The following is an 18,539-nucleotide window of genomic DNA, read 5'->3' as shown; positions in this document are numbered from 1 at the left end:
CACTGGGGCCACCTCCACCGCTGTCCCCTCCACTGACCTCACCTCCACCACTGTCCCCACCACCTTTGGACCCTCCTCAACAGCCTTCTCCACCACTGGAGCCACCTCTTCATCTGCCACCTCCACTCAGGTCACCTCCACAGATGTCAACACCACCCCAGCATCGACCACCACAGCCTTCTCCTCTACTGGAGCTACATCTACTGCTGGCACCTCCACTCAGCTCACCTCCATGGCGCTACCAACCACTTCCGCACAAGAGACGTCCTCATCACCCACCACTCAAGTGACCTCCAGTGCTATCACCTCCACCCAGGTCACCTCCACGGACATCTCAACCACCTCAGGACCCTCCTACACCACTGTCCCCTCAACTGAGGTCACCTCCGTGACAGTAACCACCACATCGCTGGAAGGGACCACCACAGCACCCACCACCACCCATCTGACCTCCACAGCTCCCACCACTCAGGGGACCTCCACTGCTGGCACCTCCACTGCTGGCACCTCCACCTCTCTCCCCACCACCTCAGGACTGTCTTCTACAGCCTCCTCCACCACTGGAGCCATGTCTACTGCTGTCACCTCCACTGAGTTCACCTCCACAGAAGGCACCACCTCCCAATTGACCTCCACAACACCAGCCACCAGCCAGGTGACCTCCACCCCTGTCACCTCCACTCAAGTCACCTCCATGGTCATGACCACCTCCTCTGGACACTCCTCCACAGCCTTCTCCTCCACTGCAGCCACCTCCACCGCTGTCACCTCTACCCAGGTCAGCTCCACAGACATCCCCACCACCTCTGGACTCTCCACTGTCTTCTCTACAACCGAAGCCACCTCCACCACTGTCACCCCTACTGAGGTCACCACCACCACAGAACCCTTCTCCACCCCCTTCTCTACCACTGGAGTCACCTCCACCGCTGCCACGTCACCTGAGGTCACCTCCATGTCAGTGTCCACCACATCATCGGAAGGGACCGCTACAGCACCTACCAGTACCCATCTGATGTCCGCAGCACCCACCACCACCCAACTGACCTCCACAGCACCAACCGACAGCCAAGTCACCTTCACTGCTGTCACTGCCACTGATGTCACCTCCACGGACGTCCACACCACTGGAGCCACCTCCACAGCTGTCACCTCCGCTGAGGTCACCTCCATGTCGGCAACCACCATTTCCACGGAGGACACCTCCAGAGCACCCACCAGCCAAGTGACCTCCACAGCTCCAACCAGCAGTCAAGTCACCACCAGTCAAGTCACCTCCAGTGCTGTCATCTCCACCCAGGTCACCTCCACGGACATGCCCACCACCTCTGAACCCTCTTCCACCACTGTCACCTCCACTGAAGTCACCTCCATGGTCATGCCCACCACCTCTGGACACTCCTCCACAACCTTCTCCTCTGTTGGAACCACCTCCACCGCTGGCACCCCTACCCAGGTCAGCTCCACAGATGTCCCCTCCACCTCTGGACTCTCCACTGTCTTCTCTACAACCAAAGGCACCTCCACCACTGTCACCCCTACTGAGGTCACCACCACCTCAGGACCCTTCTCCACCCCCTTCTCCACCACTGCAGTCACCTCCACTGCTGGCACGTCCCCTGAGCTCACCTCCATGTCAGTGTCCACCACATCATCAGAAGGGACCACGACAGCACCTACCAGCACCCATCTGACGTCCACAGCACCCACCACCACCCAACTGACCTCCACAGCACCTGCTTCCACAGAACTCAGCACCCAAGTCACCTCCACAGAACCCACCACCCAACACACCTCCACTGTATCTACCAGCCAACTGACATCTACATCACCCACCACCACCCAACTGACCTCTACAGATGGCCCCACCACCGCAGGACCCTCCTCCGCAACCTTCTCCTCCAATGCAGCCACGTCCACCACTGTCACCTCCATGTCACTCTCCAACACTTCCATAGAAGCGACCACAACATCACCCACCAGCACCCAACTCACCTCCACAGCACCCATCGCACAAGTGATCTCCACCACTGTCACCTCCACTCATGTCACATCCACTGAAGCCACCACCTCAGCAGGACCCTCCTCCACCATCTTCTCCACCACTGGGGCCACCTCCACCGCTGTCCCCTCCACTGACCTCACCTCCACCACTGTCCCCACCACCTTTGGACCCTCCTCAACAGCCTTCTCCACCACTGGAGCCACCTCTTCATCTGCCACCTCCACTCAGGTCACCTCCACAGATGTCAACACCACCCCAGGATCGACCACCACAGCCTTCTCCTCTACTGGAGCTACATCTACTGCTGGCACCTCCACTCAGCTCACCTCCATGGCGCTACCAACCACTTCCGCACAAGAGACGTCCTCATCACCCACCACTCAAGTGACCTCCAGTGCTATCACCTCCACCCAGGTCACCTCCACGGACATCTCAACCACCTCAGGATCCTCCTACACCACTGTCCCCTCAACTGAGGTCACCTCCGTGACAGTAACCACCACATCGCTGGAAGGGACCACCACAGCACCCACCACCACCCATCTGACCTCCACAGCTCCCACCACTCAGGGGACCTCCACTGCTGGCACCTCCACTGCTGGCACCTCCACCTCTCTCCCCACCACCTCAGGACTGTCTTCTACAGCCTCCTCCACAACTGGAGCCATGTCTACTGCTGTCACCTCCACTGAGTTCACCTCCACAGAAGCCACCACCTCCCAATTGACCTCCACAACACCAGCCACCAGCCAGGTGACCTCCACCCCTGTCACCTCCACTCAAGTCACCTCCATGGTCATGACCACCTCCTCTGGACACTCCTCCACAGCCTTCTCCTCCACTGCAGCCACCTCCACCGCTGTCACCTCTACCCAGGTCAGCTCCACAGACATCCCCACCACCTCTGGACTCTCCACTGTCTTCTCTACAACCGAAGCCACCTCCACCACTGTCACCCCTACTGAGGTCACCACCACCTCAGAACCCTTCTCCACCCCCTTCTCTACCGCTGGAGTCACCTCCACCGCTGCCACGTCACCTGAGGTCACCTCCATGTCAGTGTCCACCACATCATCGGAAGGGACCGCTACAGCACCTACCAGTACCCATCTGACGTCCACAGCACCCACCACCACCCAACTGACCTCCACAGCACCAACCGACAGCCAAGTCACCTTCACTGCTGTCACTGCCACTGATGTCACCTCCACGGACGTCCACACCACTGGAGCCACCTCCACAGCTGTCACCTCCGCTGAGGTCACCTCCATGTCGGCAACCACCATTTCCACGGAGGACACCTCCAGAGCACCCACCAGCCAAGTGACCTCCACAGCTCCAACCAGCAGTCAAGTCACCACCAGTCAAGTCACCTCCAGTGCTGTCATCTCCACCCAGGTCACCTCCACGGACATGCCCACCACCTCTGAACCCTCTTCCACCACTGTCACCTCCACTGAAGTCACCTCCATGGTCATGCCCACCACCTCTGGACACTCCTCCACAACCTTCTCCTCTGTTGGAACCACCTCCACCGCTGGGACCCCTACACAGGTCAGCTCCACAGATGTCCCCTCCACCTCTGGACTCTCCACTGTCTTCTCTACAACCAAAGGCACCTCCACCACTGTCACCCCTACTGAGGTCACCACCACCTCAGGACCCTTCTCCACCCCCTTCTCCACCACTGCAGTCACCTCCACTGCTGGCACGTCCCCTGAGCTCACCTCCATGTCAGTGTCCACCACATCATCGGAAGGGACCACGACAGCACCTACCAGCACCCATCTGACGTCCACAGCACCTGCTTCCACAGAACTCAGCACCCAAGTCACCTCCACAGAACCCACCACCCAACACACCTCCACTGTATCTACCAGCCAACTGACATCTACATCACCCACCACCACCCAACTGACCTCTACAGATGGCCCCACCACCGCAGGACCCTCCTCCGCAACCTTCTCCTCCAATGCAGCCACGTCCACCACTGTCACCTCCATGTCACTCTCCACCACTTCCATAGAAGCGACCACAACATCACCCACCAGCACCCAACACACCTCCACAGCACCCATCGCACAAGTGATCTCCACCACTGTCACCTCCACTCATGTCACATCCACTGAAGCCACCACCTCAGCAGGACCCTCCTCCACCATCTTCTCCACCACTGGGGCCACCTCCACCGCTGTCCCCTCCACTGACCTCACCTCCACCACTGTCCCCACCACCTTTGGACCCTCCTCAACAGCCTTCTCCACCACTGGAGCCACCTCTTCATCTGCCACCTCCACTCAGGTCACCTCCACAGATGTCAACACCACCCCAGGATCGACCACCACAGCCTTCTCCTCTACTGGAGCTACATCTACTGCTGGCACCTCCACTCAGCTCACCTCCATGGCGCTACCAACCACTTCCGCACAAGAGACGTCCTCATCACCCACCACTCAAGTGACCTCCAGCGCTATCACCTCCACCCAGGTCACCTCCACGGACATCTCAACCACCTCAGGATCCTCCTACACCACTGTCCCCTCAACTGAGGTCACCTCCGTGACAGTAACCACCACATCGCTGGAAGGGACCACCACAGCACCCACCACCACCCATCTGACCTCCACAGCTCCCACCACTCAGGGGACCTCCACTGCTGGCACCTCCACTGCTGGCACCTCCACCTCTCTCCCCACCACCTCAGGACTGTCTTCTACAGCCTCCTCCACCACTGGAGCCATGTCTACTGCTGTCACCTCCACTGAGTTCACCTCCACAGAAGCCACCACCTCCCAATTGACCTCCACAACACCAGCCACCAGCCAGGTGACCTCCACCCCTGTCACCTCCACTCAAGTCACCTCCATGGTCATGACCACCTCCTCTGGACACTCCTCCACAGCCTTCTCCTCCACTGCAGCCACGTCCACCGCTGTCACCTCTACCCAGGTCAGCTCCACAGACATCCCCACCACCTCTGGACTCTCCACTGTCTTCTCTACAACCGAAGCCACCTCCACCACTGTCACCCCTACTGAGGTCACCACCACCTCAGAACCCTTCTCCACCCCCTTCTCTACCGCTGGAGTCACCTCCACCGCTGCCACGTCACCTGAGGTCACCTCCATGTCAGTGTCCACCACATCATCGGAAGGGACCGCTACAGCACCTACCAGTACCCATCTGACGTCCACAGCACCCACCACCACCCAGCTGACCTCCACAGCACCAACCGACAGCCAAGTCACCTTCACTGTTGTCACTGCCACTGATGTCACCTCCACGGACGTCCACACCACTGGAGCCACCTCCACAGCTGTCACCTCTGCTGAGGTCACCTCCATGTCGGTACCCACCATTTCCACGGAAGAGACCTCCACAGCACCCACCAGCCAAGTGACCTCCACAGCTCCAACCAGCAGTCAAGTCACCACCAGTCAAGTCACCTCCAGTGCTGTCATCTCCACCCAGGTCACCTCCACGGACATGCCCACCACCTCAGAACCCTCTTCCACCACTGTCACCTCCACTCAAGTCACCTCCATGGTCATGCCCACCACCTCTGGACACTCCTCCACAACCTTCTCCTCTGTTGGAACCACCTCCACCGCTGGCACCCCTACCCAGGTCAGCTCCACAGATGTCCCCTCCACCTCTGGACTCTCCACTGTCTTCTCTACAACCAAAGGCACCTCCACCACTGTCACCCCTACTGAGGTCACCACCACCTCAGGACCCTTCTCCACCCCCTTCTCCACCACTGCAGTCACCTCCACTGCTGCCACGTCCCCTGAGGTCACCTCCATGTCAGTGTCCACCACATCATCGGAAGGGACCACGACAGCATCTACCAGCACCCATCTGACGTCCACAGCACCCACCACCACCCAACTGACCTCCACAGCACCTGCTTCCACAGAACTCAGCACCCAAGTCACCTCCACAGAACCCACCACCCAACACACCTCCACTGTATCTACCAGCCAACTGACATCTACATCACCCACCACCACCCAACTGACCTCTACAGATGGCCCCACCACCGCAGGACCCTCCTCCGCAACCTTCTCCTCCAATGCAGCCACGTCCACCACTGTCACCTCCATGTCACTCTCCACCACTTCCATAGAAGCGACCACAACATCACCCACCAGCACCCAACTCACCTCCACAGCACCCATCGCACAAGTGATCTCCACCACTGTCACCTCCACTCATGTCACATCCACTGAAGCCACCACCTCAGCAGGACCCTCCTCCACCATCTTCTCCACCACTGGGGCCACCTCCACCGCTGTCCCCTCCACTGACCTCACCTCCACCACTGTCCCCACCACCTTTGGACCCTCCTCAACAGCCTTCTCCACCACTGGAGCCACCTCTTCATCTGCCACCTCCGCTCAGGTCACCTCCACAGATGTCAACACCACCCCAGCATCGACCACCACAGCCTTCTCCTCTACTGGAGCTACATCTACTGCTGGCACCTCCACTCAGCTCACCTCCATGGCGCTACCAACCACTTCCGCACAAGAGACGTCCTCATCACCCGCCACTCAAGTGACCTCCAGTGCTATCACCTCCACCCAGGTCACCTCCACGGACATCTCAACCACCTCACGACCCTCCTACACCACTGTCCCCTCAACTGAGGTCACCTCCGTGACAGTAACCACCACATCGCTGGAAGGGACCACCACAGCACCCACCACCACCCATCTGACCTCCACAGCTCCCACCACTCAGGGGACCTCCACTGCTGGCACCTCCACTGCTGGCACCTCCACCTCTCTCCCCACCACCTCAGGACTGTCTTCTACAGCCTCCTCCACCACTGGAGCCATGTCTACTGCTGTCACCTCCACTGAGTTCACCTCCACAGAAGCCACCACCTCCCAATTGACCTCCACAACACCAGCCACCAGCCAGGTGACCTCCACCCCTGTCACCTCCACTCAAGTCACCTCCATGGTCATGACCACCTCCTCTGGACACTCCTCCACAGCCTTCTCCTCCACTGCAGCCACGTCCACCGCTGTCACCTCTACCCAGGTCAGCTCCACAGACATCCCCACCACCTCTGGACTCTCCACTGTCTTCTCTACAACCGAAGCCACCTCCACCACTGTCACCCCTACTGAGGTCACCACCACCTCAGAACCCTTCTCCACCCCCTTCTCTACCGCTGGAGTCACCTCCACCGCTGCCACGTCACCTGAGGTCACCTCCATGTCAGTGTCCACCACATCATCGGAAGGGACCGCTACAGCACCTACCAGTACCCATCTGACGTCCACAGCACCCACCACCACCCAGCTGACCTCCACAGCACCAACCGACAGCCAAGTCACCTTCACTGTTGTCACTGCCACTGATGTCACCTCCACGGACGTCCACACCACTGGAGCCACCTCCACAGCTGTCACCTCTGCTGAGGTCACCTCCATGTCGGTACCCACCATTTCCACGGAAGAGACCTCCACAGCACCCACCAGCCAAGTGACCTCCACAGCTCCAACCAGCAGTCAAGTCACCACCAGTCAAGTCACCTCCAGTGCTGTCATCTCCACCCAGGTCACCTCCACGGACATGCCCACCACCTCAGAACCCTCTTCCACCACTGTCACCTCCACTGAAGTCACCTCCATGGTCATGCCCACCACCTCTGGACACTCCTCCACAACCTTCTCCTCTGTTGGAACCACCTCCACCGCTGGCACCCCTACCCAGGTCAGCTCCACAGATGTCCCCTCCACCTCTGGACTCTCCACTGTCTTCTCTACAACCAAAGGCACCTCCACCACTGTCACCCCTACTGAGGTCACCACCACCTCAGGACCCTTCTCCACCCCCTTCTCCACCACTGCAGTCACCTCCACTGCTGCCACGTCCCCTGAGGTCACCTCCATGTCAGTGTCCACCACATCATCGGAAGGGACCACGACAGCATCTACCAGCACCCATCTGACGTCCACAGCACCCACCACCACCCAACTGACCTCCACAGCACCTGCTTCCACAGAACTCAGCACCCAAGTCACCTCCACAGAACCCACCACCCAACACACCTCCACTGTATCTACCAGCCAACTGACATCTACATCACCCACCACCACCCAACTGACCTCTACAGATGGCCCCACCACCGCAGGACCCTCCTCCGCAACCTTCTCCTCCAATGCAGCCACGTCCACCACTGTCACCTCCATGTCACTCTCCACCACTTCCATAGAAGCGACCACAACATCACCCACCAGCACCCAACTCACCTCCACAGCACCCATCGCACAAGTGATCTCCACCACTGTCACCTCCACTCATGTCACATCCACTGAAGCCACCACCTCAGCAGGACCCTCCTCCACCATCTTCTCCACCACTGGGGCCACCTCCACCGCTGTCCCCTCCACTGACCTCACCTCCACCACTGTCCCCACCACCTTTGGACCCTCCTCAACAGCCTTCTCCACCACTGGAGCCACCTCTTCATCTGCCACCTCCGCTCAGGTCACCTCCACAGATGTCAACACCACCCCAGCATCGACCACCACAGCCTTCTCCTCTACTGGAGCTACATCTACTGCTGGCACCTCCACTCAGCTCACCTCCATGGCGCTACCAACCACTTCCGCACAAGAGACGTCCTCATCACCCGCCACTCAAGTGACCTCCAGTGCTATCACCTCCACCCAGGTCACCTCCACGGACATCTCAACCACCTCACGACCCTCCTACACCACTGTCTCCTCAACTGAGGTCACCTCCGTGACAGTAACCACCACATCGCTGGAAGGGACCACCACAGCACCCACCACCACCCATCTGACCTCCACAGCTCCCACCACTCAGGGGACCTCCACTGCTGGCACCTCCACTGCTGGCACCTCCACCTCTGTCCCCACCACCTCAGGACTGTCTTCTACAGCCTCCTCCACCACTGGAGCCATGTCTACTGCTCTCACCTCCACTGAGTTCACCTCCACAGAAGGCACCACCTCCCAATTGACCTCCACAACACCAGCCACCAGCCAGGTGACCTCCACCCCTGTCACCTCCACTCAAGTCACCTCCATGGTCATGACCACCTCCTCTGGACACTCCTCCACAGCCTTCTCCTCCACTGCAGCCACCTCCACCGCTGTCACCTCTACCCAGGTCAGCTCCACAGACATCCCCACCACCTCTGGACTCTCCACTGTCTTCTCTACAACCGAAGCCACCTCCACCACTGTCACCCCTACTGAGGTCACCACCACCTCAGAACCCTTCTCCACCCCCTTCTCTACCGCTGGAGTCACCTCCACCGCTGCCACGTCACCTGAGGTCACCTCCATGTCAGTGTCCACCACATCATCGGAAGGGACCGCTACAGCACCTACCAGTACCCATCTGACGTCCACAGCACCCACCACCACCCAACTGACCTCCACAGCACCAACCGACAGCCAAGTCACCTTCACTGCTGTCACTGCCACTGATGTCACCTCCACGGACGTCCACACCACTGGAGCCACCTCCACAGCTGTCACCTCTGCTGAGGTCACCTCCATGTCGGTACCCACCATTTCCACAGAAGAGACCTCCACAGCACCCACCAGCCAAGTGACCTCCACAGGTCCAACCAGCAGTCAAGTCACCACCAGTCAAGTCACCTCCAGTGCTGTCATCTCCACCCAGGTCACCTCCACGGACATGCCCACCACCTCAGAACCCTCTTCCACCACTGTCACCTCCACTGAAGTCACCTCCATGGTCATGCCCACCACCTCTGGACACTCCTCCACAACCTTCTCCTCTGTTGGAACCACCTCCACCGCTGGCACCCCTACCCAGGTCAGCTCCACAGATGTCCCCTCCACCTCTGGACTCTCCACTGTCTTCTCTACAACCAAAGGCACCTCCACCACTGTCACCCCTACTGAGGTCACCACCACCTCAGGACCCTTCTCCACCCCTTTCTCCACCACTGCAGTCACCTCCACTGCTGCCACGTCCCCTGAGGTCACCTCCATGTCAGTGTCCACCACATCATCGGAAGGGACCACGACAGCACCTACCAGCACCCATCTGACGTCCACAGCACCCACCACCACCCAACTGACCTCCACAGCACCTGCTTCCACAGAACTCAGCACCCAAGTCACCTCCACAGAAGCCACCACCCAACACACCTCCACTGTATCTACCAGCCAACTGACATCTACATCACCCACCACCACCCAACTGACCTCTACAGATGGCCCCACCACCGCAGGACCCTCCTCCGCAACCTTCTCCTCCAATGCAGCCACCTCCACCACTGTCACCTCCATGTCACTCTCCACCACTTCCATAGAAGCGACCACAACATCACCCACCAGCACCCAACTCACCTCCAGAGCACCCATCGCACAAGTGATCTCCACCACTGTCACCTCCACTCATGTCACATCCACTGAAGCCACCACCTCAGCAGGACCCTCCTCCACCATCTTCTCCACCACTGGGGCCACCTCCACCGCTGTCCCCTCCACTCACCTCACCTCCACCACTGTCCCCACCACCTTTGGACCCTCCTCAACAGCCTTCTCCACCACTGGAGCCACCTCTTCATCTGCCACCTCCACTCAGGTCACCTCCACAGATGTCAACACCACCCCAGGATCGACCACCACAGCCTTCTCCTCTACTGGAGCTACATCTACTGCTGGCACCTCCACTCAGCTCACCTCCATGGCGCTACCAACCACTTCCACGCAAGAGACGTCCTCATCACCCACCACTCAAGTGACCTCCAGTGCTATCACCTCCACCCAGGTCACCTCCACGGACATCTCAACCACCTCACGACCCTCCTACACCACTGGCCCCTCAACTGAGGTCACCTCCATGACAGTAACCACCACATCGCTGGAAGGGACCACCACAGCACCCACCACCACCCATCTGACCTCCACAGCTCCCACCACTCAGGGGACCTCCACTGCTGGCACCTCCACTGCTGGCACCTCCACCTCTCTCCCCACCACCTCAGGACTGTCTTCTACAGCCTCCTCCACCACTGGAGCCATGTCTACTGCTGTCACCTCCACTGAGTTCACCTCCACAGAAGGCACCACCTCCCAATTGACCTCCACAACACCAGCCACCAGCCAGCTGACCTCCACCCCTGTCACCTCCACTCAAGTCACCTCCATGGTCATGACCACCTCCTCTGGACACTCCTCCACAGCCTTCTCCTCCACTGCAGCCACCTCCACTGCTGTCACCTCTACCCAGGTCAGCTCCACAGACATCCCCACCACCTCTGGACTCTCCACTGTCTTCTCTACAACTGAAGCCACCTCCACCACTGTCACCCCTACTGAGGTCACCACCACCTCAGAACCCTTCTCCGCCCCCTTCTCTACCGCTGGAGTCACCTCCACCGCTGCCACGTCACCTGAGGTCACCTCCATGTCAGTGTCCACCACATCATCGGAAGGGACCGCTACAGCACCTACCAGTACCCATCTGACGTCCACAGCACCCACCACCACCCAACTGACCTCCACAGCACCAACCGACAGCCAAGTCACCTTCACTGCTGTCACTGCCACTGATGTCACCTCCACGGACGTCCACACCACTGGAGCCACCTCCACAGCTGTCACCTCTGCTGAGGTCACCTCCATGTCGGTACCCACCATTTCCACGGAAGAGACCTCCACAGCACCCACCAGCCAAGTGACCTCCACAGCTCCAACCAGCAGTCAAGTCACCACCAGTCAAGTCACCTCCAGTGCTGTCATCTCCACCCAGGTCACCTCCACGGACATGCCCACCACCTCAGAACCCTCTTCCACAACCTTCTCCTCTGTTGGAACCACCTCCACCGCTGGCACCCCTACCCAGGTCAGCTCCACAGATGTCCCCTCCACCTCTGGACTCTCCACTGTCTTCTCTACAACCAAAGGCACCTCCACCACTGTCACCCCTACTGAGGTCACCACCACCTCAGGACCCTTCTCCACCCCCTTCTCCACCACTGCAGTCACCTCCACTGCTGCCACGTCCCCTGAGGTCACCTCCATGTCAGTGTCCACCACATCATCGGAAGGGACCATGACAGCACCTACCAGCACCCATCTGACGTCCACAGCACCCACCACCACCCAACTGACCTCCACAGCACCTGCTTCCACAGAACTCAGCACCCAAGTCACCTCCACAGAACCCACCACCCAACACACCTCCACTGTATCTACCAGCCAACTGACATCTACATCACCCACCACCACCCAACTGACCTCTACAGATGGCCCCACCACCGCAGGACCCTCCTCCGCAACCTTCTCCTCCACTGGAGCCACGTCCACCACTATCACCTCCATGTCACTCTCCACCACTTCCATAGAAGCGACCACAACATCACCCACCAGCACCCAACTCACCTCCAGAGCACCCATCGCACAAGTGATCTCCACCACTGTCACCTCCACTCATGTCACATCCACTGAAGCCACCACCTCAGCAGGACCCTCCTCCACCATCTTCTCCACCACTGGGGCCACCTCCACCGCTGTCCCCTCCACTCACCTCACCTCCACCACTGTCCCCACCACCTTTGGACCCTCCTCAACAGCCTTCTCCACCACTGGAGCCACCTCTTCATCTGCCACCTCCACTCAGGTCACCTCCACAGATGTCAACACCACCCCAGGATCGACCACCACAGCCTTCTCCTCTACTGGAGCTACATCTACTGCTGGCACCTCCACTCAGCTCACCTCCATGGCGCTACCAACCACTTCCGCACAAGAGACGTCCTCATCACCCACCACTCAAGTGACCTCCAGTGCTATCACCTCCACCCAGGTCACCTCCACGGACATCTCAACCACCTCACGACCCTCCTACACCACTGGCCCCTCAACTGAGGTCACCTCCGTGACAGTAACCACCACATCGCTGGAAGGGACCACCACAGCACCCACCACCACCCATCTGACCTCCACAGCTCCCACCACTCAGGGGACCTCCACTGCTGGCACCTCCACTGCTGGCACCTCCACCTCTCTCCCCACCACCTCAGGACTGTCTTCTACAGCCTCCTCCACCACTGGAGCCATGTCTACTGCTCTCACCTCCACTGAGTTCACCTCCACAGAAGGCACCACCTCCCAATTGACCTCCACAACACCAGCCACCAGACAGGTGACCTCCACCCCTGTCACCTCCACTCAAGTCACCTCCATGGTCATGACCACCTCCTCTGGACACTCCTCCACAGCCTTCTCCTCCACTGCAGCCACCTCCACCGCTGTCACCTCTACCCAGGTCAGCTCCACAGACATCCCCACCACCTCTGGACTCTCCACTGTCTTCTCTACAACCGAAGCCACCTCCACCACTGTCACCCCTACTGAGGTCACCACCACCTCAGAACCCTTCTCCGCCCCCTTCTCTACCGCTGGAGTCACCTCCACCGCTGCCACGTCACCTGAGGTCACCTCCATGTCAGTGTCCACCACATCATCGGAAGGGACCGCTACAGCACCTACCAGTACCCATCTGACGTCCACAGCACCCACCACCACCCAACTGACCTCGACAGCACCAACCGACAGCCAAGTCACCTTCACTGCTGTCACTGCCACTGATGTCACCTCCACGGACGTCCACACCACTGGAGCCACCTCCACAGCTGTCACCTCTGCTGAGGTCACCTCCATGTCGGTACCCACCATTTCCACGGAAGAGACCTCCACAGCACCCACCAGCCAAGTGACCTCCACAGCTCCAACCAGCAGTCAAGTCACCACCAGTCAAGTCACCTCCAGTGCTGTCATCTCCACCCAGGTCACCTCCACAGACATGCCCACCACCTCAGAACCCTCTTCCACCACTGTCACCTCCACTCAAGTCACCTCCATGGTCATGCCCACCACCTCTGGACACTCCTCCACAACCTTCTCCTCTGTTGGAACCACCTCCACCGCTGGCACCCCTACCCAGGTCAGCTCCACAGATGTCCCCTCCACCTCTGGACTCTCCACTGTCTTCTCTACAACCAAAGGCACCTCCACCACTGTCACCCCTACTGAGGTCACCACCACCTCAGGACCCTTCTCCACCCCCTTCTCCACCACTGCAGTCACCTCCACTGCTGCCACGTCCCCTGAGGTCACCTCCATGTCAGTGTCCACCACATCATCGGAAGGGACCACGACAGCACCTACCAGCACCCATCTGACGTCCACAGCACCCACCACCACCCAACTGACCTCCACAGCACCTGCTTCCACAGAACTCAGCACCCAAGTCACCTCCACAGAACCCACCACCCAACACACCTCCACTGTATCTACCAGCCAACTGACATCTACATCACCCACCACCACCCAACTGACCTCTACAGATGGCCCCACCACCGCAGGACCCTCCTCCGCAACCTTCTCCTCCAATGCAGCCACGTCCACCACTGTCACCTCCATGTCACTCTCCACCACTTCCATAGAAGCGACCACAACATCACCCACCAGCACCCAACTCACCTCCACAGCACCCATCGCACAAGTGATCTCCACCACTGTCACCTCCACTCATGTCACATCCACTGAAGCCACCACCTCAGCAGGACCCTCCTCCACCATCTTCTCCACCACTGGGGCCACCTCCACCGCTGTCCCCTCCACTCACCTCACCTCCACCACTGTCCCCACCACCTTTGGACCCTCCTCAACAGCCTTCTCCACCACTGGAGCCACCTCTTCATCTGCCACCTCCACTCAGGTCACCTCCACAGATGTCAACACCACCCCAGGATCGACCACCACAGCCTTCTCCTCTACTGGAGCTACATCTACTGCTGGCACCTCCACTCAGCTCACCTCCATGGCGCTACCAACCACTTCCGCACAAGAGACGTCCTCATCACCCACCACTCAAGTGACCTCCAGTGCTATCACCTCCACCCAGGTCACCTCCACGGACATCTCAACCACCTCACGACCCTCCTACACCACTGGCCCCTCAACTGAGGTCACCTCCGTGACAGTAACCACCACATCGCTGGAAGGGACCACCACAGCACCCACCACCACCCATCTGACCTCCACAGCTCCCACCACTCAGGGGACCTCCACTGCTGGCACCTCCACTGCTGGCACCTCCACCTCTCTCCCCACCACCTCAGGACTGTCTTCTACAGCCTCCTCCACCACTGGAGCCATGTCTACTGCTGTCACCTCCACTGAGTTCACCTCCACAGAAGGCACCACCTCCCAATTGACCTCCACAACACCAGCCACCAGCCAGGTGACCTCCACCCCTGTCACCTCCACTCAAGTCACCTCCATGGTCATGACCACCTCCTCTGGACACTCCTCCACAGCCTTCTCCTCCACTGCAGCCACCTCCACCGCTGTCACCTCTACCCAGGTCAGCTCCACAGACATCCCCACCACCTCTGGACTCTCCACTGTCTTCTCTACAACCGAAGCCACCTCCACCACTGTCACCCCTACTGAGGTCACCACCACCTCAGAACCCTTCTCCACCCCCTTCTCTACCGCTGGAGTCACCTCCACCGCTGCCACGTCACCTGAGGTCACCTCCATGTCAGTGTCCACCACATCATCGGAAGGGACCGCTACAGCACCTACCAGTACCCATCTGACGTCCACAGCACCCACCACCACCCAACTGACCTCGACAGCACCAACCGACAGCCAAGTCACCTTCACTGCTGTCACTGCCACTGATGTCACCTCCACGGACGTCCACACCACTGGAGCCACCTCCACAGCTGTCACCTCTGCTGAGGTCACCTCCATGTCGGTACCCACCATTTCCACGGAAGAGACCTCCACAGCACCCACCAGCCAAGTGACCTCCACAGCTCCAACCAGCAGTCAAGTCACCACCAGTCAAGTCACCTCCAGTGCTGTCATCTCCACCCAGGTCACCTCCACAGACATGCCCACCACCTCAGAACCCTCTTCCACCACTGTCACCTCCACTGAAGTCACCTCCATGGTCATGCCCACCACCTCTGGACACTCCTCCACAACCTTCTCCTCTGTTGGAACCACCTCCACCGCTGGCACCCCTACCCAGGTCAGCTCCACAGATGTCCCCTCCACCTCTGGACTCTCCACTGTCTTCTCTACAACCAAAGGCACCTCCACCACTGTCACCCCTACTGAGGTCACCACCACCTCAGGACCCTTCTCCACCCCCTTCTCCACCACTGCAGTCACCTCCACTGCTGCCACGTCCCCTGAGGTCACCTCCATGTCAGTGTCCACCACATCATCGGAAGGGACCACGACAGCACCTACCAGCACCCATCTGACGTCCACAGCACCCACCACCACCCAACTGACCTCCACAGCACCTGCTTCCACAGAACTCAGCACCCAAGTCACCTCCACAGAACCCACCACCCAACACACCTCCACTGTATCTACCAGCCAACTGACATCTACATCACCCACCACCACCCAACTGACCTCTACAGATGGCCCCACCACCGCAGGACCCTCCTCCGCAACCTTCTCCTCCAATGCAGCCACGTCCACCACTGTCACCTCCATGTCACTCTCCACCACTTCCATAGAAGCGACCACAACATCACCCACCAGCACCCAACTCACCTCCACAGCACCCATCGCACAAGTGATCTCCACCACTGTCACCTCCACTCATGTCACATCCACTGAAGCCACCACCTCAGCAGGACCCTCCTCCACCATCTTCTCCACCACTGGGGCCACCTCCACCGCTGTCCCCTCCACTCACCTCACCTCCACCACTGTCCCCACCACCTTTGGACCCTCCTCAACAGCCTTCTCCACCACTGGAGCCACCTCTTCATCTGCCACCTCCACTCAGGTCACCTCCACAGATGTCAACACCACCCCAGGATCGACCACCACAGCCTTCTCCTCTACTGGAGCTACATCTACTGCTGGCACCTCCACTCAGCTCACCTCCATGGCGCTACCAACCACTTCCGCACAAGAGACGTCCTCATCACCCACCACTCAAGTGACCTCCAGTGCTATCACCTCCACCCAGGTCACCTCCACGGACATCTCAACCACCTCACGACCCTCCTACACCACTGGCCCCTCAACTGAGGTCACCTCCGTGACAGTAACCACCACATCGCTGGAAGGGACCACCACAGCACCCACCACCACCCATCTGACCTCCACAGCTCCCACCACTCAGGGGACCTCCACTGCTGGCACCTCCACTGCTGGCACCTCCACCTCTCTCCCCACCACCTCAGGACTGTCTTCTACAGCCTCCTCCACCACTGGAGCCATGTCTACTGCTGTCACCTCCACTGAGTTCACCTCCACAGAAGCCACCACCTCCCAATTGACCTCCACAACACCAGCCACCAGCCAGGTGACCTCCACCCCTGTCACCTCCACTCAAGTCACCTCCATGGTCATGACCACCTCCTCTGGACACTCCTCCACAGCCTTCTCCTCCACTGCAGCCACCTCCACCGCTGTCACCTCTACCCAGGTCAGCTCCACAGACATCCCCACCACCTCTGGACTCTCCACTGTCTTCTCTACAACCGAAGCCACCTCCACCACTGTCACCCCTACTGAGGTCACCACCACCTCAGAACCCTTCTCCGCCCCCTTCTCTACCGCTGGAGTCACCTCCACCGCTGCCACGTCACCTGAGGTCACCTCCATGTCAGTGTCCACCACATCATCGGAAGGGACCGCTACAGCACCTACCAGTACCCATCTGACGTCCACAGCACCCACCACCACCCAACTGACCTCCACAGCACCAACCGACAGCCAAGTCACCTTCACTGCTGTCACTGCCACTGATGTCACCTCCACGGACGTCCACACCACTGGAGCCACCTCCACAGCTGTCACCTCTGCTGAGGTCACCTCCATGTCGGTACCCACCATTTCCACGGAAGAGACCTCCACAGCACCCACCAGCCAAGTGACCTCCACAGCTCCAACCAGCACTCAAGTCACCACCAGTCAAGTCACCTCCAGTGCTGTCATCTCCACCCAGGTCACCTCCACGGACATGCCCACCACCTCTGAACCCTCTTCCACCACTGTCACCTCCACTGAAGTCACCTCCATGGTCATGCCCACCACCTCTGGACACTCCTCCACAACCTTCTCCTCTGTTGGAACCACCTCCACCGCTGGCACCCCTACCCAGGTCAGCTCCACAGATGTCCCCTCCACCTCTGGACTCTCCACTGTCTTCTCTACAACCAAAGGCACCTCCACCACTGTCACCCCTACTGAGGTCACCACCACCTCAGGACCCTTCTCCACCCCCTTCTCCACCACTGCAGTCACCTCCACTGCTGCCACGTCCCCTGAGGTCACCTCCATGTCAGTGTCCACCACATCATCGGAAGGGACCACGACAGCACCTACCAGCACCCATCTGACGTCCACAGCACCCACCACCACCCAACTGACCTCCACAGCACCTGCTTCCACAGAACTCAGCACCCAAGTCACCTCCACAGAACCCACCACCCAACACACCTCCACTGTATCTA

At 59.4% G+C, this 18,539-nt stretch overlaps 2 protein-coding genes across 2 annotated transcripts in view; one reads left to right on the top strand and one right to left on the bottom strand.

The window, feature by feature from the left end:
- PFAS (phosphoribosylformylglycinamidine synthase) overlaps positions 1 to 18,539 on the bottom strand; it is a 308,075-nt gene that overhangs the window by 111,910 nt on the left and 177,626 nt on the right. The gene's annotated exons all lie outside the window — the stretch shown is intronic.
- LOC135999806 (mucin-19-like) lies at positions 4,007 to 15,257 on the top strand. The gene is made up of 2 exons (XM_065653382.1): positions 4,007 to 15,022; positions 15,237 to 15,257. The coding sequence occupies exons 1-2, from the start codon at positions 4,007 to 4,009 to the stop codon at positions 15,255 to 15,257; spliced, it is 11,037 nt and encodes a 3,678-aa protein (XP_065509454.1).

Source organism: Caloenas nicobarica, chromosome 30 (genome assembly GCF_036013445.1).
Source record: "Caloenas nicobarica isolate bCalNic1 chromosome 30, bCalNic1.hap1, whole genome shotgun sequence".
Classification (NCBI taxonomy): Eukaryota; Metazoa; Chordata; class Aves; order Columbiformes; family Columbidae; genus Caloenas; species Caloenas nicobarica.
Note: the sequence above shows the minus strand (reverse complement) of the source record. Positions and strands in the feature narration are given on the sequence as shown.

Excerpts from the sequence above, each read along its gene's own strand:
- LOC135999806 (XM_065653382.1), top strand. The coding sequence starts at position 4,007 with ATGTCACTCTCCACCACTTCCATAGAAGCGACCACAACATCACCCACC. Across the intron at positions 15,023-15,236 it reads CTGAGGTCACCTCCGTGACA|AAGGCACCACCTCCCAATTG; the intron begins GTAACCACCACA and ends TCACCTCCACAG.